The sequence below is a fragment of the Schistocerca cancellata genome, chromosome 1, assembly GCF_023864275.1.
Source record: "Schistocerca cancellata isolate TAMUIC-IGC-003103 chromosome 1, iqSchCanc2.1, whole genome shotgun sequence".
Classification (NCBI taxonomy): Eukaryota; Metazoa; Arthropoda; class Insecta; order Orthoptera; family Acrididae; genus Schistocerca; species Schistocerca cancellata.
The window spans coordinates 1,164,459,088-1,164,485,029 of record NC_064626.1 but is presented as its reverse complement, the minus strand read 5'-3'; the positions used below and the strand labels follow the sequence as shown (position 1 = coordinate 1,164,485,029).

General features: G+C 38.2%; 1 protein-coding gene across 2 annotated transcripts in view; it reads right to left on the bottom strand.

Moving 5' to 3' along the window:
* Positions 1–25,942, bottom strand: part of LOC126093730 (glutathione S-transferase-like) — a 69,091-nt gene that overhangs the window by 23,984 nt on the left and 19,165 nt on the right. For both annotated transcript variants that reach the window (XM_049908742.1, XM_049908743.1), the window contains exon 2: positions 17,868–18,006. In XM_049908742.1, coding sequence (XP_049764699.1) covers positions 17,868–18,006 — 139 coding nt within the window. The remainder of the gene's footprint in view (positions 1–17,867; positions 18,007–25,942) is intronic.

The window sequence follows — 25,942 nt, the reverse complement described above, 5'->3', positions numbered from 1 at the left end:
TAAATTAAAAAAAAATATTTGTGAATACTAAACATGGGGAATTCACCCAGCAAATATGAAATTCTTCAGAGATGGTCAAGAACCAATTATTTTTTTATTGGACCACTTTGTATGGATTGATCCCATCATAAAAACCTTAAAAACAAAAGAGTCCTTAGGAATAGCTGGTATACCTGATAGCATAATAAAAAGATGTAGTGAACTCACTGTAAAACCACTAGCATATTTATGCAATAGTTCACTAGCTCAGGGACTTTCCCTTCTTGTCTAAAAATTGCAAAATTGAAACAGATATTATTGATCATGAAGCACTCTTGCAGAAATTAAATCAACTAGGCATCAGAGGCATAGTTAATGACTGGGTCAAGTTATACCTTTGTGGACAGGAACAAACAGTAAAAATACAACACATTTATTGCAATAAAATCACAAACCATTACTCAGATTACCAAGACACGAAATATGGTATTTCCAAGAATCAATATTGGAACCAGTGCTGTGCCTCATATGTAAATAATGACCTACAAACACACATACATTGTCAAAATGCTTACCACCTTTCTCATTACTACAAAATCACAAAACTTACTACAAGAAAACATAACTAAGACAATTGATCAGCAGAATGGCTGAAATGAAGGAAAAACTGTAGCAATCAACTTCCATGATGTCAAGGAAAAAGTTCCACAAACTATCAATATCCAGCTGTCAATCAAAGCTGTAAATAGAGTTGACTTTACAGTTTTTTGGGCTCTGGATCCAGGATAATCTCAGGTGGGAACTCATATTGACAATCTCAACAAAAAATTGAATACATCCTTCTACGTGATGAGCTTTCTTGAAAGCTGCTGTAGCAAAGACTGCCTATAAAGTGTGTACTATGCACGTGTCCAATCAATCCTGAAATATGGAGTCATTTTCTGGGGAGCTTCTCCAAACACCATCAAGCTATTTAGAATCCAAAAAAGAATCATAAGAATCACAGAAGGTGCCAAACACAGAAAATCAAATAAGCCACTCTGCACAAAACTGCAAATCCTCCCACTTCCAAGCCTTCATATACAGGGTGTTACAAAAAGGTACGACCAAACTTTCAGGAAACATTCCTCACACACAAAGAAAGAAAATATGTTATGTGGACATGTGTCCGGAAACGCTTACTTTCCATGTTAGAGCTCATTTTATTACTTCTCTTCAAATGACATTAATCACGAAATGGAAACACACAGCAACAGAATGCACCAGCGTGACTTCAAACACTTTGTTACAGGAAATGTTCAAAATGTTCACCGTTAGCGAGGATACACGCATCCACCCTCCGCGCACGGAATCCCTGACGTGCTGATGCAGCCCTGGAGAATGGTGTATTGTATCACAGCCATCCACAATACGAGCACGAAGAGTCTCTACATTTGGTACCAGGGATGCGTAGACAAGAGCTTTCAAATGCCCCCATAAATGAAAATCAAGAGGGTTGAGGTCAGGACAGCGTGGAGGCCATGGAATTGGTCCACCTTTACCACTCCATCGGTCACCAAATCTGTTGTTGAGAAGCGTACGAACACTTTGACTGAAATGTGCAGGAGCTCCATCATGCATGAACCACATGTTGTGTCGTACTTGTAAAGGCACATGTTCTATCAGCACTGGTAGAGTATCCCGTATTAAATCATGATAACGTGCTCCATTGAGCGTAGGTGGACGAAACTAAAATGAGCTCTAACATGGAAATTAAGCGTTTCCGGACACGTGTCCACATAACATCTTTTCTTTATTTGTGTGTGAGGAATGTTTCCTGAAAGTTTGGCCGTATCTTTTTGTAACACCCTGTATAGGAAACTGTAGTATACATACAGCAACATGTGACTGAAAGTACTGCACTCTTCTAAAAAATGAGGATGTGCACACTCACAACACAAGGCAAAAAATATATCTCAATATCCACCATACAAAAACCAAGCTCTGCCAAATAAGAGTTCTGCACCTTGGAAAAAAGATATTCAGGAAACTACCACATAACATACAATCAATAAACAACAGGACTACTGAAGAACGGGATACAACCCGTCGGCTTTGACGAATGACATCAAAATTTACCAGAGATTTATACAGCTTCAACAGGTGAAATGAGTTTTCACAAACAAAGGAATGCAGGAGAGAGAAAACAGATGGTAGACGTCTACCTCGTCCATTAATATTTTGAACATAATGTTAAATATATCACTTGTTTGAGTCCTAGTATCCCTTTGTTCAGTTGTCCTCTACAGCTCAACAGAAAAATGGGATACTTCTGTAAAAAATAAATAAAAAAAGGACAGAAGTAACATTAGAATGGAATACCTCAGTTGACATACATCTGAGTGTATCCTGAACTTCAGTCGATCTGTACAGGTTAACTGCAGATGGGATACAAATTTAACATACGTCGATTTCTTCATTTTCATTAATGTTAGTATCCTATTTAAGTTACAGGGTACAAATTTTACAGGCATTGCTTTTTTCGTGTCTGCTACTACTAGCACTCTGTTCTTCTGTAGATACTATTACTAGCGAAGGCAAAAAGACCTACATACATAATATTTGTATCCATTACTTCAATTAACCTATATAGGTCAACTGAGGAATAGGACAACAATGCTAATGAAAATGAAGAAATCAAAGTGACATCCTGTACCTCAGCTGAAGCACGAGAAAAGAGAGAGACACTAAAATTTGTATACAATACTTCAATTATATAGGTCAACTCAAGTATGGGACAATTTTTTTTGTCTTCAATACTAATAGTATCGACTGAAAATTATCACAGTCTTACTAGCGATGACAAAAAACCTGACAACAGTAAAATTTGTACCCCATTCTTCAGCTGAGCTATAGATCAACTGAAGAATAGGATACTGGTGCTGCCGAAGCCGAAAAATACCAACAAACATAATGTTTGTAGCCTGTTCTTCAGTTGACCTATATAGGTAAATGATACCAATATTACAGGTATCGCTTTTTCATCTTAGCTAGCACCAGTTTCCTATTCGTCAGTTGACCTATATAGGTCAACTTAAGCACGGGATATAAATTTTACACATTTCGGTCTTTTCACCTTCAGTAGTGCTAGTATGAACTCAAAAAAAATCATAGTAATACTAGAGATAGTGAAGGGAAGAAGAGTGGCAACTGTAAAATGTGTATTCCGTACTGCAGCTGACAAACTCATACTTAATGCAGAACAATATAATACAACAGAGAAATACATGAAAAAAGACAAATTCAGCACAACATAAAAATAAAAAACTAAACTTACCACGTGCAAACTCCTCCGCAAAAAACCAAAACTCGCCTTGAGAGACAACAAAAATCACGTATCCACATACGCCAAGAAACACAACATCACAAGAAAACACATGCATACAGACATCTAAAACACATACATACAGACACATAAACCCAAAAGTTCACAGAAAAATAAATAAATAAATAAATAAATAAATTCCACAAAAAAAAAAACAACCATGAACTAATATAAGAAAATGAAGAATGATGGATCAACCCCAAATCAATATCTTAATCATCCTTCCCAAACCCACCTTTTCCTTAATTATCATTTCCCCTATACATAGTGGTACCATACTGTGTTACTATAACAGTAGCAATAATAATAATAATAATAATACATAAACAACTTGCCATAAAACATAAACTAATAAAACAACACGTCCCCACATACAAGTACACACCACAAAATGTACTGGAGAATGATGAATACAAATTATACTGGAACAGAACGATTATAACAGATAAAACAACACCACATAACAAGCCTGACATCATACTCACCAATAAAAAGAAGAAATTAACACAACTAATTGAAATATCCATACCCAACACAACAAATATACAGAAGAAAACAGGAGAAAAAATTGAAAAATACATCCAACTGGCTGAGGAAGTCAAGGACATGTGGCATCAGGATAAAGTCGACATTATCCCAATTATACTATCAACTACAGGAGTCATACCTCACAATATCCACCAGTACATCAATGCAATACAGCTACATCCAAACATATATATACAACTACAAAAATCTGTAATTATTGATACATGTTCAATTACCCGAAAGTTCCTAAATGCAATATAACATATACCATACAGTTACAAGGAAGTCACGCTGGACCGAGGTCCGCGTCACGTTCCATTTTTAACCAGACTTAAGTCTGAGGAAAAAAAGTCAATAATAATAATAATAATAATAATAATAATAATAATATTATTATTATTATTTCTTTACTTTCTCAGGCGTTAAGTCCGGTTAAAAATGGGAAGTGACGCGGACCTCGATCAAGAGTCACTTCCTTTTAACTGTACGGTATATGTTATATTGCATTTAGAAACTTTCGGGTAATTGAACATGTATCAATAATTACGGATTTCTGTAATTGTATATATAAGTTTGGATGTAGCTGTATTGCATTGATGTACTGGTGAATATTGTGTGGTATGACTCCTGTAGTTGATAGTATAATTGGTATAATGTCAACTTTATCCTGATGCCACATGTCCTTGACTTCCTCAGCCAGTTGGATGTATTTTTCAATTTTTTCTCCTGTTTTCTTTTGTATATTTGTTGTATTGGGTATGGATATTTCGATTAGTTGTGTTAATTTCTTCTTTTTATTGGTGAGTATGATGTCAGGTTTGTTATGTGGTGTTGTTTTATCTGTTATAATGGTTCTGTTCCAGTATAATTTGTATTAATCATTCTCCAGTACATTTTGTGGTGCATACTTGTATGTGGAAGCGTGTTGTTTTATAAGTTTATGTTGTAAGGCAAGCTGTTGATGTATTATTTTTGCTACATTGTCATGTCTTCTGGGGTATTCTGTATTTGCTAGTATTGTACATCCACTTGTGATGTGATCTACTGTTTCTATTTGTTGTTTGCAAAGTCTGCATTTATCTGTTGTGGTACTGGGATCTTTAATGCTTGCTGTAATATCTGGTGTTTATTGTTTGATCCTGTATTGCAATCATGAATCCTTCCGTCTCACTGTATATATTGCCTTTTCTTAGCCATGTGTTGGATGTGTCTTGATCGATGTGTGGCTGTGTTAGATGATACGGGTGCTTGCCATGTAGTGTTTTCTTTTTCCAATTTACTTTCTTCGTATCTGTTGATGTTATGTGATCTAAAGGGTTGTAGAAGTGGTTATGAAATTGCAGTGGTGTAGCCGATGTATTTATATGAGTGATTGCTTTGTGTATTTTGCTAGTTTCTGCTCGTTCTAGAAAGAATTTTCTTAAATTGTCTACCTGTCCATAATGTAGGTTTTTTATGTCGATGAATCCCCTTCCTCCTTCCTCTCTGCTTAATGTGAATCTTTCTGTTGCTGAATGTATGTGATGTATTCTATATTTGTGGCATTGTGAACGTGTAAGTGTATTGAGTGATTCAAGGTCTGTGTTACTCCATTTCACTACTCCAAATGAGTAGGTAAATATTGGTATAGCATAAGTATTTATAGCTTTTGTCTCTTTTCTTGCTGTCAATTCTGTTTTCAGTATTTTTGTTAGTCTTTGTCTATATTTTTCTTTTATTTCTTCTTTAATATTTGTATTATCTATTCCTATTTTTTGTCTGTATCCTAGATATTTATAGGCATCTGTTTTTTCCATTGCTTCTATGCAGTCGCTGTGGTTATCCAATATGTAATCTTCTTGTTTAGTGTGTTTTCCCTTGACTATGCTATTTTTCTTACCTTTGTCTGTTCCAAAAGCCATATTTATATCGTTGCTGAATACTTCTGTTATCTTTAGTAATTGGTTGAGTTGTTGATTGGTTGCTGCCAGTAGTTTTAGATCATCCATGTATAGCAAATGTGTGATTTTGTGTGGGTATGTTCCAGTAATATTATATCCATAATTTGTATTATTTAGCATGTTGGATAGTGGGTTCAGAGCAAGACAGAACCAGAAAGGACTTAATGAGTCTCCTTGGTATATTCCACACTTAATCTGTATTGGCTGTGATGTGATGTTATCTGAATTTGTTTGGATATTAAGTGTGGTTTTCCAGTTTTTCATTACTATGTTTGGAAACTGTATCAATTTAGGATCTACTTTGTATATTTCCAATATCTGTAGTAACCATGAGTGGGGTACACTATCAAAGGCTTTTTGGTAATCAATGTATGCGTAGTGTAGCGACCTTTGTTTAGTTTTAGCTTGATATGTCACCTCTGTATCTATTATCAGGTGCTCTTTACATCCTCGTGCTCCTTTGCAGCAGCCTTTTTGTTCTTCATTTATAATTTTGTTCTGTGTTGTATGTGTCATTAATTTCTGTGTAATGACTGAAGTTAATATTTTGCAGATTGTTGGTAGGCATGTTATGGGGCGATATTTAGCTGGGTTTGCTGTGTCTGCTTGATCTTTAGGTTTCAGATAGGTTATTCCATGTGCAAGTGTATCAGGGAATGTGTATGGGTCTGCAATGTAACTGTTAAATAATTTAGTTACATGTGAATGTGTTGAGGTGAACTTCTTTAGCCAGTAATTTGCTATTTTATCATTTCCAGGGGCTTTCCAATTGTGTGTAGAATTAATTGCTCGGGTGACTTCATGTTGCAAAATTATCACTTCAGGCATTTTGTGGTATCATCTTGTATGAGTCTGTTTCTGCTTGTATCCACCGTGCATGCCTGTTATGTTGTACCGGGTTTGACCATATGTTGCTCCAGAAGTGTTCCATGTCTGTTATGTTTGGTGGATTGTCTATTTTAATGTGTGTGTTATCTATTGTTTGGTAAAATCTCTTTTGGTTTGTGTTGAATGTTTGGTTTTGTTTCCTTCTATTTTCACTTTTTTTGTATCTTCTAAGTCGTTTGGCCAATGCTTGTAATTTCTGCTTCTTTTCATCTAATTGCTCTATTACTTCTTGTTGTGAGATTTTACCTAACCTTTTTCGTTTTTTGTCTGATATTTCATTTCTTATAAATTGTGTTAGCTGTCCGATGTCTTTTTCAGTTTTTCTATTCTGATCTGTAGCCTGTGTTGCCATGCTGGTTTTGTGGATTTCTTCTGTGTGTTGGTTTGTTCTGATCTCTGCCTAGTGTGTATATTTAGTATAGTGAGTGCTCCTATATAAACCAGTAGTTGTAACTCTTCCATAGCTGTGTTTTCATTTATTTTGTTGTGTATGATTGTGTTGATAGTTTTTATTGTTGTTTCAACTTGTGGGTCATTTGGCGGTCTATGCAAGAATGGTCTAATGTCTGTATTTGTGTCTTTGTATTCTATATATGTCAGCTGAAATTTCTCTTCTATATCTAACACGTGTGTCTCTTCGTGTTCTATTTGTGCTTGTTCTGGTGGCTGTCTTAAGATTTTGTTTTCCTCTGATTGTTTAATTGATGCGTGTTGGTCTTGGTTTGTTTGCTCTGGGATGTTTGAGTCCATTACTGTATTTTCTTCTTCTTCTGATTGCACATTATTTTGTTCCAGTATTTTTTGTACTTGTTGTTTGATGTTTTCTAATTCTGACTGGGGTATCCTGTTATTTTTGATTATTACACGGATCTGATCAGCTAGTCGTTGTTCTGTTAAAAATTTTAATTCTGGGTATCTGGTAATAAATGTTGTGTATACTTGTGATCTGTATCCAGTTGTGTTGGTTCCTAGGTTTGTTGCTTGGTAATAACAGAACATGAGGTGTCGATTAACTTCATCTGACCATCTCATCCTCTGTCTTTGTTTTCCTTCTAGGGTGGTTGTAGGAAGCATATCCTGCAGAACACCTCTATTTGGATTTAAATCATTTTCCAGTTGGCTAGCAGTGTCGTTACCATTGTGGGCGGGCATAGGGTTCAAGCGTCGTCCCCGACCATGACGGCGCTTGTCTGAGGCTTCTTTAGTTCTGTCCTGAACCAAGTAATCACACTAAAAGGGGGGTTAGCCCTATTAGTGGTTTGTTCTTTTTGTCACCTTTTACGACTGGCAGAACATACCGGAGGCCTATTCTTTTCCCGAGCCTCCACGGGAATTATTATTATTATAATTATTACATATTGCATGAGAGTATCATTTATAATTATGTTTTAACTTAAGTACCATGCAAAAAAGTGTAAATGCTTATACATTATGGTCACACACATATAGGCATACTTCGTGATGTAATTACCGGCTGCCTACTGTCTATCTCCTGTGTATCACTATTTAAAAAGTCATCAATTGAGTAGTATGGCATACATTTGAACAACATTCCTATGGTATGCTTAAAACCATTCATTGGTAGGTCACTCACTTGCTTTGGGAGTTCATTACAGATTTTCAAACATAGGTATTTATGGCTCTTATGCGTTAAATGTTGGTTTTGAGTACGGAAGATCTAGGTTATTATTTTGGGTATTACAAGCATAGACTTGGAATCTTAAAGATTGCTTATGTTTTCTTTAGCATATATTAAACAGTTGTGCATACACCTACTAGGCAGTGTCATTATCTTGAGTTCTTTAAAGTGTTTTGTGCAGCTTTGTCTTGTTGCTAGGACTAATATACAACTAACTGCTTTCTTTTGCCATTTGAAGATGGTATTTGAACTCACTGAGTTACCACAATGTAGTACCCTATAGCGTAGTTGTGGTTGAAAGAAAGCAAATTATTAAGAAATTAATAAGTTTTTACTAATAATATTTGTCAGCTTGAAAGAGTACAAGCAAGTTTGCCACGCAGACAATTCGTATGCTTATCCCATGTGAGTTTCTGATCTAAATGCAATCCCAGTAACTTAACACTTTGCGTATCTGGTTTAAATGCCTTTAAAATAAAGCAAATTTCTTAAGATTTTATTTTATTTGCTTAAATATCACTCAAATAGTTGTAGTGGCTTATCTACAACACCATAATGTTCTAGCTTTTTTATCATTATTATGTCATGTGTGACAGAATCAAAGGTTTTACTTAAATCTAATTGGGTTGCACCCAAGTGAGTTTCTTTTTCTCATTCTTCATATACGTTATTGAGTAGCCATTCTGGTGCTTTTATGGTTGATAGCTGAAATATAAAGCCAAACTTGCTATTACTCAGTACTTCATTGCTTTCAAAATAACTGTAAATTTTCTTATGTAAATTTTCTTATGTATACTGTTTTCTATGACTTTTGATATAATGAAAACTACTGATAAGGGTCTATAAATGCTTGGGATTTTCCTTTCACCTTTCTTATAAATTGGAAGTGTAACTGTCATTTTCAGACATTGGGGAACACATCTTCATCGAGAATATGATTTACCAGATATGTTCATTCTTTTATCTCATAAGCATCACACTTTAAGTAATGGTTTATGCATAGATATACATTTTTCAGGAAGTGATTTTAATAAAGAACTATCTATTTCTCATTTTCAAGACAGAACTTTGAAACTTTGGCCTACAGTATTACAGGCTCCCAAATGAAAACAAGACAGACAGAAAAAAGTAAGTAAACTGTTTATTATTTCACCGTAACTGTTAATACATTTACCTCATTGTGAGATAAGAATGTCACTGCCTTCATAGGTTTGTGGTTGCCTATGGAACCATTATTGTACCCAGGCACGCATCGCTTTGGACAAAGTTAAGTCGATGGCCACAAATGTCTTTCTTCAGGGCTCCAAAAATACGGGAATCACACATGGAGAGATTGTGACTTTATGGAGGATGTGTAAGGCCTTCTCAGCAAAACTTCTGCACTACAGTCAAACCTATATGTGGGCAGGCATTGTTCTGCAACACAATGATGCTGTCCAACTTCCCTGGGTGTTTTGGAGTTGATGGTGTCGATATACCACTGTCGTTAACTGTGGCACCACATTCTAGAAAGACAATGAGCAGTGGCTCCCTGCAGTCACGAAAAGTCATCATGACTTTCTGAGAGCTGGTGTGCCTACAGTGATAAGAACGCCCTTCTCCAGTATGCTGAAGGTCCCACAAAGGGATTCAGAAGCAGGCACTATCCCCCAGACCTAGTCTGCAAACATGTTCCCCATGCCATAGACCCATACACTCCCAATCTTCCCACCACCCCAAGAACAAACCACAAAGAAGCATTCCCTTCATCGCCCAATTCCATCTCAGACAGGAAAAACTGAGTCACATCTTTCATCAGGGATTTCATTATCTATCATTATGCCCTGAAATTTTTGGACATCTTACCCAAGATATTTCTCACCCCTCAAAGTGGTGTTCCATTGCCCACCCAACCTTCACAACATCCTAGTCCATCACTATGCCACTCCAAACCCCATCCCTTGACACAAGGATCATAACCCTGTGCAAGACCTGTCCAATACACCCACCCATCACTTCCTATTCCAGTCCTCTCAAAGACTTAGCCTATCCCACTGTAGGGCAGGTCACCAGTGAGACAGCAGCCATGTCATATACCATCTCTGCTGCAATCACTGTACAGCTTTTTATATTGGTATGACTACCAACTAGAAGTCTACCAGGATTAATGGCCATCACCAGACTGTAGTCAAGAACAAAGTGGACCATTCACAACCTGCAGCTGTACATAAAATGCCTGATTTCAACAGCTTCTTCACAACCCCCCATCTGGATCCTCCTTCCCGCCACCAGCTCTTCTAAACTCCACAGATTAAAGTTATCTGTATAACACATTCTCCGTTCTCAAAATTATCCCAGCCTCAAACAATGGTAACCTACTGTCCCCACACCCTCCACTCAAAAATTTCTGCCCCCTGTCCTATCACTTTCTCCCAGTTCACATCGTCTCACCCTCATTGTGCACCACTCTCTGCCAATGTGCACACCAGCTCCCCCCTCCCACCCCCACCTCCTCCTCTTCTCTGCTCCTCTCCTTTTTCACTCATCCCCCTCTCCCACTGCCTCCTGATATTGTACCCGCCAGCATTCTCCTGCTGCTGTCTAGCCCCTGCACACTCCACCAGGCATTGCTCTTCTCCCCCTACCCTTACCCTGCACTCTCTTCCCCACCCCACTCCACTTTGCTGCTTTTGTTGCATTCTGGCATGAGATAGCGGTCATGTGTGGATGAGGTATGCTTGCTTGTGTGGATGTTGGGTTTTTCTTTTCTTTTCTATAGTAGCTTTGGTGAAAATCTCAATGTATAACAGTCTTTTCATTGTTCCTGTCTGCAACTCAGTGTGTCATTTTTATGGGTAACAGTGCTCTATTCTTTTTATAATATTTTTGATATTCCAACTTGGGCTTCACAGGGGTACAATTAACATGTTATTGACTTATACTGTAATGCAGGCACTCAATGTTAAGAGTAATGCTATCAGCAGTGCATCTGCTGTTTAGACGGAACCTACGATAAAGCATGCAGCTCTTTGAATTTAGCTGATTGTACCTGATCATTAGGACTATTATGTGAGAAGCCTTCTGTGCATTCAGAAGCAGTTTCTTACATGCCGCGTTGACAAAAATTCTGTCTCTTTTTCCATTAATCGACCTTGGTAAAGGCCAAAGACTGATGAATGTTTTTTTATGGATTGACTGAATAAGGTTTTTGTTAAGTGATCTACATGGGTGGATGAACCCAACTTCTCCACAACTCTTCCAATAAATCTGACCTAACATCTGGCTTTCAGGTGTTTAGATTTAGGTCATAATTGTTTCATCTTAAATTACCCCAGACACCTACTTGAAGATACTTGTTGGTTGTGATTAATTCTGATTACACAGTCAAATAGCATTAAGTATTTTCATCTGTTTATGCATATTAAACAAAAACGCTGGCAGGTCGATAGACACACAAACAAACACAAACATACACACAAAATCTAGCTTTCGCAACCAACGGTTGCCTCGTCAGGAAACCGTTGGTTGCGAAAGCTAGATTTTGTGTGTATGTTTGTGTTTGTTTGTGTGTCTATCGACCTGCCAGCGCTTTTGTTTGGTAAGTCTCATCATCTTTCTTTTTAAATATATTTTTCCCACGTGGAATGTTTCCCTCTATTATGTTTATGCATATTTATTTATTTAAAGTGCTGCATCCAGTCCTGTTATCTACAAATAACTTCAGGGAGATAAAAATATTACCTTCCAGGTGTGTGTGTGTGTGTGTGTGTGTGTGTGTGTGTGAGAGAGAGAGAGAGAGGGAGAGAGAGAGAGAGACAGAGAGAGACAGAGAGAGAGAGAGAGAGAGAGAGAGAACATTAATGGTCCTACCACATTTCCTTAATTACATAGGACACTTTTGACAGCTTGGTGGGCAATAAATTGATATGAATTCATGAACTGGTTCTGACAAAGCTTGTTTAGAGGTTTAGGTTTCATGCATCAGAAAGATTTTTTTTTTGTCTTGTCTGAAACTTTTACAGAAATCCCTATGCCTTTGTGACAATATTCTAATATTTTTATTGCGAGTCCTTGTTATTCCTCACTGTCTTCTAACAGCACAAACACACCTAGCATGTGGCCTATAGTATCTTCAAATTTCTGCCATACACACAACACACATTATCCTTCTCAGAGACAACGTTTATAGTCAGTTGTTCAGGCAGTTTCTAATCATTGCTTTGTCACACATGTTAAAGAGAATTCTCTTCCCACGTTTATTAACTTTGCATATGATACTAGTGTTCAATGATGTTATAATAGCCTTGACATCATCACCAGTTCCTACCTCTGCATCCAGTGGATCAAAAAGTTAGGGCATTTCTGTTGACAACAGGCCAGATGTTTCCCTCTTGGATAGATTGTCTAACCAACTGCCCAACATAGCTTCTGGAAAATGAGTTAACACAAAGTCAAAAGAATATCAGTCCCAGCCTACCATTCTGAATGGATGCATCACCCATTCTATGCTGACAGAACAAAATTTCCTCATATCACTACGGCACTTTCAGGGAAATATAAATTTTTGAAGCTTTCAGTACATAATGTAGGTGGGGGCAGAAACATCTGACATACTTTTGATGCACTGCTGATGCATGTCTTCATTTGGATTTCTTACATTTTGCTCCTCCATTTATCTCATTATAGATTATTGAGTTACATGCAACAACAAGTATGTCACAGCCACAGGCGTCCATTTTAAGTGTATTTCTAGCAGGTATTCTTTTTTGGATTTTGATATTACTGATATGTAGATCCAGCCAGCTTTTTAGTTAAAAGTATCTCATTCATTATCACAGTTAATAGATGGGAATAATTATAGAAAATTATCTTCAATGGTTCTGTTGTCGATTAATGATATATTTTAATTTTATTGTTTTTCTGGCCTGCAAGTAATGTAATAAGTTGGGTGAACTTGAAGTCTTGTTAAGAGACAGTTTTAACCAAGTATCATCTGTTGTATGTGTCAGTGAACACTGGTTACAAAAATTTTCAAATATTTACAGCAGCTTTCCAAATTTAAAATCATAAGCAGTTTTTGCAGAGAAATGTACATATATGGAGGTGTTTGTATTTATGTTAGAGACAATCTTCATTCTAAAGAAGTAAAGTTAAACAAAGTAGTGTATAGAAAAAGAATTTGAATACTTTGTCTGTGAACTGACTGACTGTGGTTTGGCAATTGTCTGTATATATAGGTCACCTTCTGGGAATATTACTTTATTTTTAAAAAATCTTGAGGATCTAATGAATGAATTGAGACTTAGGTCAAAATCAACAGTTGTATTGCGTAATTTTGACATCAATTTTAGAAGTAATAATAAAGCACATAAAGATCAACTGCTAAATCTCTGCACCTCATAACTTAGAAGCCACAGTAACTTATGTCACGGGTATGGAGATGGGTGTGAGACGACAATTGATCAGGTGTTTATTAACAAAGAGACCTCTAGTTATGAGGCTGAAGTAACAGATACTTGTTTCTCTGACCACATGGCAATCAAACTCTTACTAAAAAATATGGCTAGGAAAAAACATGGCAGTGGAAACTACATAGAAACAAGATACATTAATGAAAGTAGCCTTAGGAATTTTCATAGCATATTGTACAGTGCTGAATGGGACAGAGATCCACATAAACTGTAGACTCTAAATATGAGCCATTTTTCTCCGATTACAATTACCGCTTTGATGTCGCTTTCCCCCTTAGAAAAGTAAAAATCTCTCTCAAATTTAATTCATGGTTAACTGCAGGAATTAACAAATCTTAGGTACTCTTAGAAATCTGGGTTGGCATTCAAAGCATAATGCAGCATTAAAGCCATATCTTAGATGCTACACAAAAGTCTACAGAAAAGTTATTCATGTGGCAAAGAAACTGAACAGTGATTTGATTATCAGAAAAGACAGCAATAAAACCAAATCAGTTTGGAAGGTCATAAAGCATAACATTGGTAAATCCAGAGTGACAAACAATCTTATCATAAAAAAGGGAGGAAAAGTTGTTGAAGACCCTTAATCTGTTGCCAATATGTTCAATGACTACTACATTAACAGTGCTCAAAATCTTATCAAGAACCTGGGTAACTGAAAAAGTAGTAAGTCAAAAGTTCCCACAAATGAAAAGACAATGATTTTGTACCCAGTTATACATTGAGAGGTAAGAAATGCAATTAATAAGCTGCAAAATAAAATGTGCTATGGATGTGATGGTATTCCTCATAATGTCATAAAACATATTGCAAACTAAATAATAACTGAATTAGTTGATATTATTAATATATCAATTAAAACTGGTGAATTCCCTTCTGCACTTAAAAAATCAATAATAAAGCCACTTTACAAAAAAAGACTGTCCATGTACCACACAAAATTATAGACCATTGTCACAACTGTCAGGTTTTGCTAAAGTAATTGAGAGGATTGTGTATGAGAGACTGTTGAGTTTCCTAAACAAATGTAAAATTCTAACCAATGCACAGAATGGCTTCAGGAAAAACAAGCCTACAGAAACAGCTGTATATCACTTCTTGGAATGGGTTTTAACTGCAATGGATAATGAGGACTTCAACTGTGGAATATTTTTACATCCATCCAAGGCATTTGACTTCACCAGCCATGATATTTTGCTAGAGAAACTGTATTGCCATGGAGTACATGGAAAAGCATACAGCTGGTTTCAATCGTATCTGTGCAACAGATATCAAAGTGTTGAAATAATACATAATGGCACAAAATATTGCTCAACATATCTGGAAGTCAACTGTGGTGTATCCCAGGGTTCTGTTCTAGGCCCTCTGCTCTTCTTAGTTTTTATTAATGATTTTCCTAACCATCTAACAAGAACAGAATCACTACTTTTTGCAGACAATACGAGTCTTTATCAAGGGAGTTAGTGAAGCTGACCTACAAGAAAAAATAACTTTAACAATGAATGAGGCAGCTGAATGGTTCAAGAACAATTACTTAATTATAAATGACTAAAAACCACTTGGATGAATTTTAGGTACATAAGGAACAATATAAAAAATAACAGTAGAGATTGGAAAATGTCTGATAGAACAAACTTCTTGTACAAAATTTTTAGGTGTATGGCTGGACAATAACTTACAATGGGGAAAACATGAACTATTGAATAAAAAACTTGGTAAATACTATTATACATTAAGGAAGCTACAAGAAACGCACCATGTGCCCACTACTCTTACTTACATAGTAATATAAGATATGTTATTACATTTTGGGGGAATACAGGTTTCACAAAAAGTTGTTTTAAGCTCCAAATTAAAGCTACTTGTACTCTGAAGGGTGTTGTCTACAGAGATCCATGTAGAGGACTCTTTAAGGAGTTGAAAATTTTGATCATACCTAGTTTATTCATCTATGAATCCATGTTTCCTGAAGTCAAATCAAGAATTCTCTCCTCTAAACAGTGAAGTACATGACTATCAAACCATTCAAAAGCCCTGTACCAAAATAGTGTGATGTATCTAACCAAAATAATGTTCAATGCCTTACCAAAAGAAATAAAAAGTGTTCGAAACGTACATACATTTAAAAAAGAATTAAAGAGGCTACTATTAAGTCAAAGTTTCTATAATGTTGATGAATTTCTGTGTGTCTAAAGAGACAGTTCTCATCTTTTGATTTTTCTGCATAAACCTTTTTTTTCGACTTGCACATAAAAAGAAGACAAAATATGTAATGTGTAATTAAGAAAATGTTATTTCCCTTGATTGTTGAAAACATAAATCTTGCTCTTGGTCTCCCCTCTTTTTCCTATATCATGTATATGATGGATTGGATTGAATTGAAGGATGTATATTCTCCTTTATAACAAATACAGGAGACCTGATCTTCACTGTTTGATGTACTACATGTAACCACTTATTGAAATTGTGGAGAGGTTTTTCTAACTTGTAATAAATTTATGTACAAGCCGTCAATACTCTGGTACCTGTGGATAGCGATTCGTAGGTCAAGTATTTTTCACATGAGATCAGCACAGCACTGATGGGAGCCTTTGACATGGCTACAAACCAGAAGACCACAGTCAGATTAGGAACAATACTACAGTTGGGAGCTGCATTCCCATCTTGTGAGAGAAGGTAGCTGTCTTCAGCACTTCAAAAAGTTGGTGGAAGTATTTGAGGATGGCATCAGAACCCAAATGACATATCATTGATGCTGACAAAAAATGCAACTTTAAACTGGCTGTACGCAAAGCATTTATCAACTTCTGGTAGAGCCACCTCCACATTCCTTACAAAAATAAAAATAAATTTAATTTGCGGAAAAGCTCTGTCATAGCTGCTAATGACTGCACATGTACAGTAAAAGTATTTCTGCCATCTAAGAAACTTATTTTGTAAATTTCATTGTACTTGTTTCTCATGATCTATGCTTGCTATGCAAATTTGTATGTGCTGTGGACTGTCAGAAAATTGGGATTTTAAATAAAGCACAATAAGTTTATAGCATCGCCAAAATCTCAATGTGCTATTCAAAGTTTTATAATCAACATGCCCTCTTCAGAGTGTCTACAAGAACAGACAGAGTGCATCACACAATCAAATCTATACAATATAGACATTGTAAAACAAAAACAGGTAAAATTTAAAAACTTAATAAGAAGATGGGATGTAATAGAATACAAAAACAGCAATCACATTCATCCATTCCACTGGCTAAATATATATTTTTATTTTCTGAAGTTATGCAAAGGAGGGATGACTAAAACTCCCTGACAGATTAAAACTGTTTGCTGGACCAAGAATCGGACTCAGGATGCCTGACTTTCATGGGAAAGTGATCCATAATCTGTGGTACCTAAACATGACTCCATGACCCATCCTCATAGCTTTACTTCCACAAGTACCTTCTACTTTCTAAACTTCACAAAAGTTCTCCTGAAAAACAGATATGTCATGCAGTTTTTATCTGCCAGGGAGTTTCATATCACTGCACACTCCACTGCAAAATGAAAATTTCATTCTGAAATAAATAACTTGTTTCCATTTCCTGAGGAAATTTAAGATTAAGGATTCAAGACTACCAGAACAAAATTCCAAGTAAAAGACAATAAAAAGTTACAGAAGCCTTTTCTCCAGTAGTTGATCATTTATGTTAAGTCTCATAATAAAATTAACAAAAGACTGACTTTTAGAGTGAAAGGAGCATATTTTTCAAAAGAATGTCCAGAATATATTACTGAAAAATGTAAGACGGGATATTATATGCATGTGAGGACAAATCACTCCACTCATTTGACAATTTCTTCTGCCCCTCAACAATAAAATTTATTATATTGAATATATTTATGTCTCAAGAACTCAAAAAATCACTGAAGAATATAAACACCTACAACTTAAAAAAAAAAAAGGTCGCACTGAAAAAATTTCTCCCTAACTTCTACGTACCTAAGTAAACAAGGAAAGAAAAAAATACACAGTATGTCAACTTATTATAAGAGAAAGGTGAGATAATGAGAGACTCTCATTTTAAAACTTACTCGGTTTTATTGAAGGCCAGTCCTTTCTATCAAAACGGTCATCCTCAAACTCTATCTTGCCATAAGACAGAAGCAAACGGATAGGTTCTCCTATTGCCTTGGAGGGATAGTAAGTCAACTTGTACTTTGGTGCCATCTTCTGCAATGGAAGGTGGGCAAATTGACACTCTAAAAAGGTTATGCACTTCATAGCAGAAGAAACAGTATCATAAATACAGTAAAACAAAACTGGAAAATTGTTAAACAGGATATAAACAAAATGTTATACCTCAGCTTATATAATACATTTATCTGATAGAATGAAAGTCTTTATACAACAGGACGCTACACAAGTACAAACATGGATAAAAAATAAAATGTAGATATGTACATTTCAAAACTGGTTTATATTTTGATACTGTATCACATTTCAAATACGTACTTGCAATAAAGGACATGGACTGTAAAATTTTAAGAAATTCGCATATCGCCTTATTAAAGACAAATATTTCAAATGTTTTTCTTGTCTGGAGTTTTCTCCTCATAATCAAAAGCTGATGACAATGACAATAATACATTTACACCATGGAAAACACTTCTCAGAGGGGGGGGGGGGGGGGGGGGGGGCGGCCTGTGAGATATGGCAGTCGGTAATTTCTGCCATCGGTTCACTACCTTTCATCACTCCCACTTACATTAAATAACATACTGGAAAGTGAACACAAAATAAATTGATTCACTTTGGATTACGTTGAATTTTTACCAGCTGTTGATGAAGGGGATCTTGTCTTACAAGTGCAACAAATCATTGGCACGTTTTACGACAAGTTTATTTCAAACAGCGGCTGGTTTTGGATTAACATTCATCAATATCAGTTACTCAATGATAATTATTCTGTAATAAATCATGGTAATGTACAAAAACATTCTGCATTATTTGTACATATTATTATTTATGGCAATCTTAAAAGTGATGGTTTTATCAAGGATATTGATCAACACTAAAAATATTAATACATAACAAAATGTGTCATCAGTTGTGGTAGCACATGAAATTTATGGCTTTCATTTTTGTCACTGCGCAGTTTGGAACACCTATTCAGGATAACTGCTATAGTGTGAAGCATCCACACATGTGTCATAGAATTAGTGGTTCAGTATGCAATTTTCAAGATTATTATTTGAAGGAATAGGTTACATTTTAATGAAGTCTATTGCACGTAATAATGCTGAATGACGATAAAGAATTTGAATCTGAAGAAGTATCAGCTAGTGAACATCACTGTTATGTGACACCATCTTTCTGGTGTTTTTGACCTGCAAATGAAGACTCAGAATGAACTTCCAGGCTGCACTGTTACCCAATCACATAATAAGATTGATAACGGAAATGTGGAACATAAACAGAAATTCAGTCAGTATGAGAAATGTCTATGGAAAGAAGGACAATAATGGTTTAATATTCATTAATCATATGTGTATTATGAGGACAGTTGCTACTCTACTCACCATATAGCGGAGATGCTTAGTTGCAGATAGGCACACACACACACACACACACACACACACACACACACACACACACACACACACACACAGAGAGAGAGAGAGAGAGAGAGAGAGAGAGAGCACTTAGCCCCCCCCCCCCCCCCAGCACACTCTCTTGCAAATGCAACTCACACACACGACTCATTGTTCCACCATTCGCCGCTACAACAAGTTAGGGGCGACACACGCTGGTTCTTGTGTTTGTTTCCGATTTTTGATGTGGTGGCACATCTTTGCTTTCCAGTTCTGTATCTAATTACTTCCAACATGGGATCGCTGAGCAATTTTTATGGCAGTTGCCCAACAAGAGGAACCTGCATCATTATAGGAACTTCTTAGATTTCACTCAACTGGTAGACAACGTGACATTGCTGTTGGAGGACTGACACCTTCTGCAGAAAGCCCTGCTAACACTCATGCTGTTAACAAAGGCAGCAGACACTGACTGGCTCTGCCGTTCTGCGAGGTCAACACTGCCAGAGAGGAGCGCGTCGAATACAAACTGAAGTTGGCACGGATACCTTCTGCATTTGCGTAAAGCTTTTTCCCTTCACTCAAGTCTGAATCAATTCCTTTCCCATCAGTCATTGCACCTCTCGATAAGTATTTCAACTCCCAGGCCGTCGTCGCACGGTATAAGTTCTTCTGAACTATGCACCATCCTACCCAGACCTAATGGCAATAGCTCAGAGTTAAGAGGCATGACCAGCACCTTCAAATTTTTATGTCCCCACAGTAAGTCATACATGGACATCATGCTATGGAAATAATTTTTTGAAATGTTGCTGACTCCAGACTTCGGTAAGCAGCCCATAAACTATTCGATAATTTGCCTAAGGAAGTAATTGGTATAATTGAGGTACACAAATATTTTGACACCGCTCAGTTGGAAAAGTCACCGCCTCTGGTGGCCACTCTTAACATCCGTTGGTCTTCTCCACATGGGTTCTCTGTTTCTTCCACACACCACGCACCATAAACAACCTACCATGCACCCAAGGCAGCTGCGTAATGACAGCAAATAGCAATCCTGCCCTCAGCGCTACACTCTCATGGTAGAGACACTTGTCATTTCTACCAAAACAAATGTTTGTTTTCTAAAAAGATTGGGCACATCCAAGATGCTTGCTCACAGAAACTAAATGACTGTCTGTTAACATGGCCACTCGTGATTCTGAGGCAATGGATACCAGTCCATCAGGTCAATATTAATGAAACCGTGCTACTGAACCCACCAGTTTTTGATGAGTCATTCCTGACTCAAATCTGCTATAGCATTTCCACAACCCATAAATCTTCCCAGGTTGTCGGTCGCCCCCAGCATCCCTCCGTGCTTGCCAAAAAAATTTTCTTTCAGTATGTCCAATTCCAGCCGGATACTGGTGCTTGTATTACATTGATCAATAAGTGCATATTTGAAAAGCCTGGCTCCTAACAACTCTGAACTCTGACACAGGCCCTCACCACATACAAAGGAATCGCTGAGCTGTCCTTGCCACTTGTCTTCTACAGATGCAGTACAGATCTACAACTAAGGTAACTCCAGTCATGGTGCTTCACTCTTATGACAGTCCTAACATTTTTGGCCTCAATGCCTTTGACATCTTTGGACTCCAGATATTAGATAATGTGGCAACGAACAATCCCACATCCCCCCCCCCCCACCAATAATAAAAAAAACAGCAGCATCACAAAGCTCTGTGATAAAGAGTTAGCTTTTCGAGGACTCTCTGGGTATGCCGAAAGACTTTTCTGGCAACATTAACTTGAAAGATACCACCTAGCGACAATTCATCAAAGCACAGCAGGTCCCTTGACACAATTCAAGAAGACGCTGCAGGACCTGGGGTTTATCGTGCCTGTATCTGCCAGTCAGTGGGCGTCATCTCTTGTCATAGTCAAAAAACTCAACAGATAACTCCACCTTTGCGGAGATTTTTAGTCCAACGTCAGTGCTTTGCCTATCATGGATTTGTATCCTTTCCCTTTCCCTGAACAGTTAATGGAAAATTACAAGGGGGTGTGTGCTTCTCGAAGATAGACCTCAAGCACACCTATTTGAAGCTCCTTTTGGAAGGCATAATGAAACGCTTCCTCATTATCAACACTCACAATGGGCCGTTCCAGCATGAGCGTCTACCCTTCGGCAGCACTTCTACCCAGGCCATCTTCCAAAGCTTTTTAGAGGAGGTGATGTCCTGCTCTAATTATCTGGACATCATCATTATCTCAGGCAGTACTCCAGAGATGCACATCCACAATCTGGAAAGCCTCTTATAAACCCTCACTAACGCAGGACTCAGATGCAACTGGGAGAAATGCGATTTTTTCTGTACTCAAATCAAATACCCCTGTCACATCAACGACTTCCAACGTGTCCACCCTTCCGCCAAACAGTTGGAGGCTATTTCGAAGCTCCCTTTCCAGAAACATCTCACTGATCTCCAGTCTGTTCTTGGAAAGACCTCTTATTATCTTCACTTCATACCTAATATTGCTCAAATCGCAGCACCTTTATGTGCTCTCAGGTGGAAAAATGTTTCCTTCGTCCGGTAGACAGATGTCTAATCCACACTGATCCTGCAAAACCCATAGTCCTCATGGTGGATGTCTCTTATGACACTGGGCTGGTGCTATCCCACAGGATCAGTACCACGGGCTGTCCAATTCCTTTTGCCTCAAAACTGCTTGACAAAGCTCAGGTACCTTACAGTTTATTAGAGAAGGTGGCCTTAGCAATTGTCTGTACAGCATTTCCAACTTTCATCTTTAGGGATGAAAATTTTTCCTGCTAATGGACCACAAGCCTTTCATTAGTTTACTCAACCCAGCCAAAACTGTGCCCATCGAGATGGCACAAAAAAGCAAATGACGAGCGCTTACCCTGGCCAATTATAGCTGAGAGATTCTTTATCGTTTCTGGGCATATCTCGCCAATGTGGACACTATATCTCGTCTTCCTCTCAGATCAGATGAGGAATTTGATTCTTTTGACGAAGCTCTTGCTTTCACATTGACCAGGTAAATGAAGCCACAGTGGTTACCCTTGCGACTGATCACAACTGAACGAGTCCCTTCGGCATTGGTTTTCCAGCAGAGCACTTTTTCGGTTCAAAATGATGTGATCTTACACACACCAAACAAAAAGACATGGGTGCTGATACTGATATCTCTGTGGCATCAGGTGTTGCAATTACTTCATAAAGGACATTGGCACATCATTCATATGAAACATTTGGCTAGACGGCACTGCAAGTAGCTGGGGATGGACAAAGTCATTGATCACATGAACATGCTTGCAAGGAATGTGCTGAGAACCTACCTGCTCCTCACCAAAAGTTTTGCAACTGGCAAGACTAGACACCCCCTGACACCAAATTTGCATACATTTAACTGTGCCATTTCACTTCCTTTTGAGGTCCCTCTGAGTTCCACAACATTGACCAGCACAATTTGAGCTTTAGCAACTATATCATGACGAGAGTAATTACCGACTACCATTGCACCTGCTAACGATATACAACTGACTTCAACAGAATTCGCATCTTCTGTAAGGCAAATGGCATCACCCAGATTGGATCAGCATCTTTCTCGTCACAAGTTGATGGTGAAGCAGAATGATTAGCGCACACCTTCAAAGTGCAAATGTCGAAATTAGGCACTCACTCACACTCCAAGGGAAGTGCTCTGGTTCTGTCCTTATCGACATACCATATGATGCCTCAGGGAAATATGTTCGGCTGAACTTCTGCATGGCAGGTCTTCCCTATCCTTTTGTGGTTCTTTCTGTTCCTGAGTGTGCTCAGGCAGAGATCATCTCCCCCAGTAGTCAACCACAGCAAGTTTTGAACCACTTATTGTGCACTACCAGTAGGATTCTCACATTGCAACCGTCTTCGTCACAGCCTTTGGAGCCTAGGTCTGCTCGACAAAGGACATTACTCCCCTCGCCATGGCAGCACTGGCATTGCAGTCTGTCATCACAAGCTGTGGTGCTGCCACTGCTGTTGTCACTGCCACAGTCGCTGCACCTTTTGCCTTCTCAGCTGCAGCCACTGTTCTCTTTTGCACGTCTACTGCGGTGTCCACGGACCTGGACTTGCCTACGCCATCGTGGGATTCCCCACACCAGGACAGGTAGAAGGTGCATTCTGCCTCCAGTTTTTCCAGATACCTGTGCAACAATTGTTAGAATGTAGGTCAGTCAAGTCCACATCCAGCTTCTAGTCTGACCTCAACATCCTGCCTCTGGTCAAGATCTCTCAAACATCAATGTGGTCCATCACAGTGAGGCATTTTGAGGGGAAGTCTACGGTACCAACACTGTCTACACCTTGGTGCCTGCCTTCACACAGTCGCAGGTCAGATTCACACACCCCACGATCAACTATTTCTGGCTAATCCATAGTGCCACCCAGTCGAACAGCGCAATTGTGGCCCATGCACGTAGCTGCCTCTGCGGTAATAGAGCAACTCCTGGCCAGTGTACCCATGTCAAACAACTGCACGATGGTATCACGAATCACACAGTGCCACGCCACCCTAGACTCTTCGACAGCGTGCATCTTCCAACCTCACGAGGGCTATGTAGATGCACACAGCACCTCATGGCGGAAGTCTTGTCTTTGACTTCCCTGCGGCCAATACCTCAGCGCCACACCATTCAGTTAGCAGTCCTCTGGATATAGACAATGGATGGAACTGGTCTATTCATTGATTTCTGCCACTTGGCACTCTAGACAGGGGGGTTCAACCAAGGACTTTGCTGATCACTGTCCCAATGGCAGCACTAGCTCCGTCATTGAAGTGTTCACTTGTGGAAGAATAAACCTCGTTGATTACTCACGCCTCGTTTTATTTCTTGTTCCACCATTCACGAATACAACAGTTATGAATTCATTAAGTTAGAAAAGTATTTATGCAACTGTTCAATATCACAAAGTAGTTTATGGTCAGCATGTAGTATATGGTCAGCTTGACAAGTATTCAAAATAATAAAAATTGTCATGTGGCATGACAGCCTCATGCAAGTCTTTCAATTGGACATCACTTGGGTGACTTGCGCGTCCTTGAAACCACCTGCACCCGATTTTCCCCGGATGGTCACCCACCACCCTGTTTCGGCCCTATCGGCAGTATACGGAAAAAAGAATCGCGAGACAGCTTTGCACTTTGCATGGCAGGCAGCAACAGCCCCCCACGTGTGGCACGTGCTGCGTAGCTGGCAACATCGCGGACAACCTCCAGTACATCTCACATAACTTCTCAAGAATGGAAAGATGTACTGCTCTTCGTCCACAGTGAAATGCAATTTTGATATAATAGCTATATTTTGTACACAGCACTGAACGACCAAACACCCATCAAATGTAAACTCTCCAATGACTACATTCTTCACTGCAAATTTTTTAAAATATGCCCGGTAGTTCACTCAGATGTAGCGAATCTAACATCCGTGATTTTTAATTGTTACGCATAACGTAAAAGCTTTGCTGATAAACTAAGTCGAGAAACAATTTTTCTTCTTTAAAGTACTTCTGATGACTCTAAACTTCTATCGTACAATACAGTTGGGTGCAGCAATCCCTGTTGTGATACAATAGATATATTTATTAGTTGTAGGTGTCATATCGCTCGTCTCAGTTTGAACCACTTAAGTAACTTCAACTACTTTTTTATGCACTCCACCAATGCTGGGTTGCTTCTGCTTAGTATCTTGAGTCGCATCACACATTGTACTGCCTCGGTGAGAAATGCTCCTTCCAGTTAACACATTGTCCATTCACGATGAAGTTTTATTGGCTAAGCAGCAGTAAAATTAACCAGTTTCGAAAGACATCTTTCCCGTTCAAGTGTTGAAGGCAGCAACCAGCCTGTGGTCGTACTCGGTAAACTTTGGTTATGACTTTGCCGAAAATAGTAGTTCATTAGTTGACGCTATGCCACGCCTTTTCAGGATCGTCCCAGCCATCCTGGATTTGCAGGAAATCCAATACACCTTTTCGATAAGATTCTAATAACAGAGCGTTCTGAAACCTAGCTAGTTTGAATAAAAAACACAACACAGTATATATCTTAGTGATTATATGTTGTCATACATTTTATGCTTTGCTCGAATGTAATCTGGACTATTTTTAATTATTTTTCCTATGTCCGTCCCAAAATTAATGGTCTGCGGGATATCAGTCGTTCACTTACATAATAAAATGAAAAACTGGCAGCCGTTGTTTTGATGTCGTTATATTGCAGCCCGTTTCGATGGCTCAGTACACCATCTTCGGGATTTAAGTGATGCTGAGCGGATCCCATCAGCGGCCAACATCAATGAAATGGCTTTCGTAGGATACTGTCAAAGCAATGTTGTGTCTGCTACCATGTTTACAGTCACAACCTCGCTTATACAGTATTCTACGAAAGCCAGTTCACAGATGTTGGCCACTGGTGGGATCATGTATGCTACTGCAGTTCAATCACTCAGCATAAGTTAAGGCCTGAAGATGGTGTATTGAGTCACTGAAACCGATTGCAATGTAATAACATCGAAACGA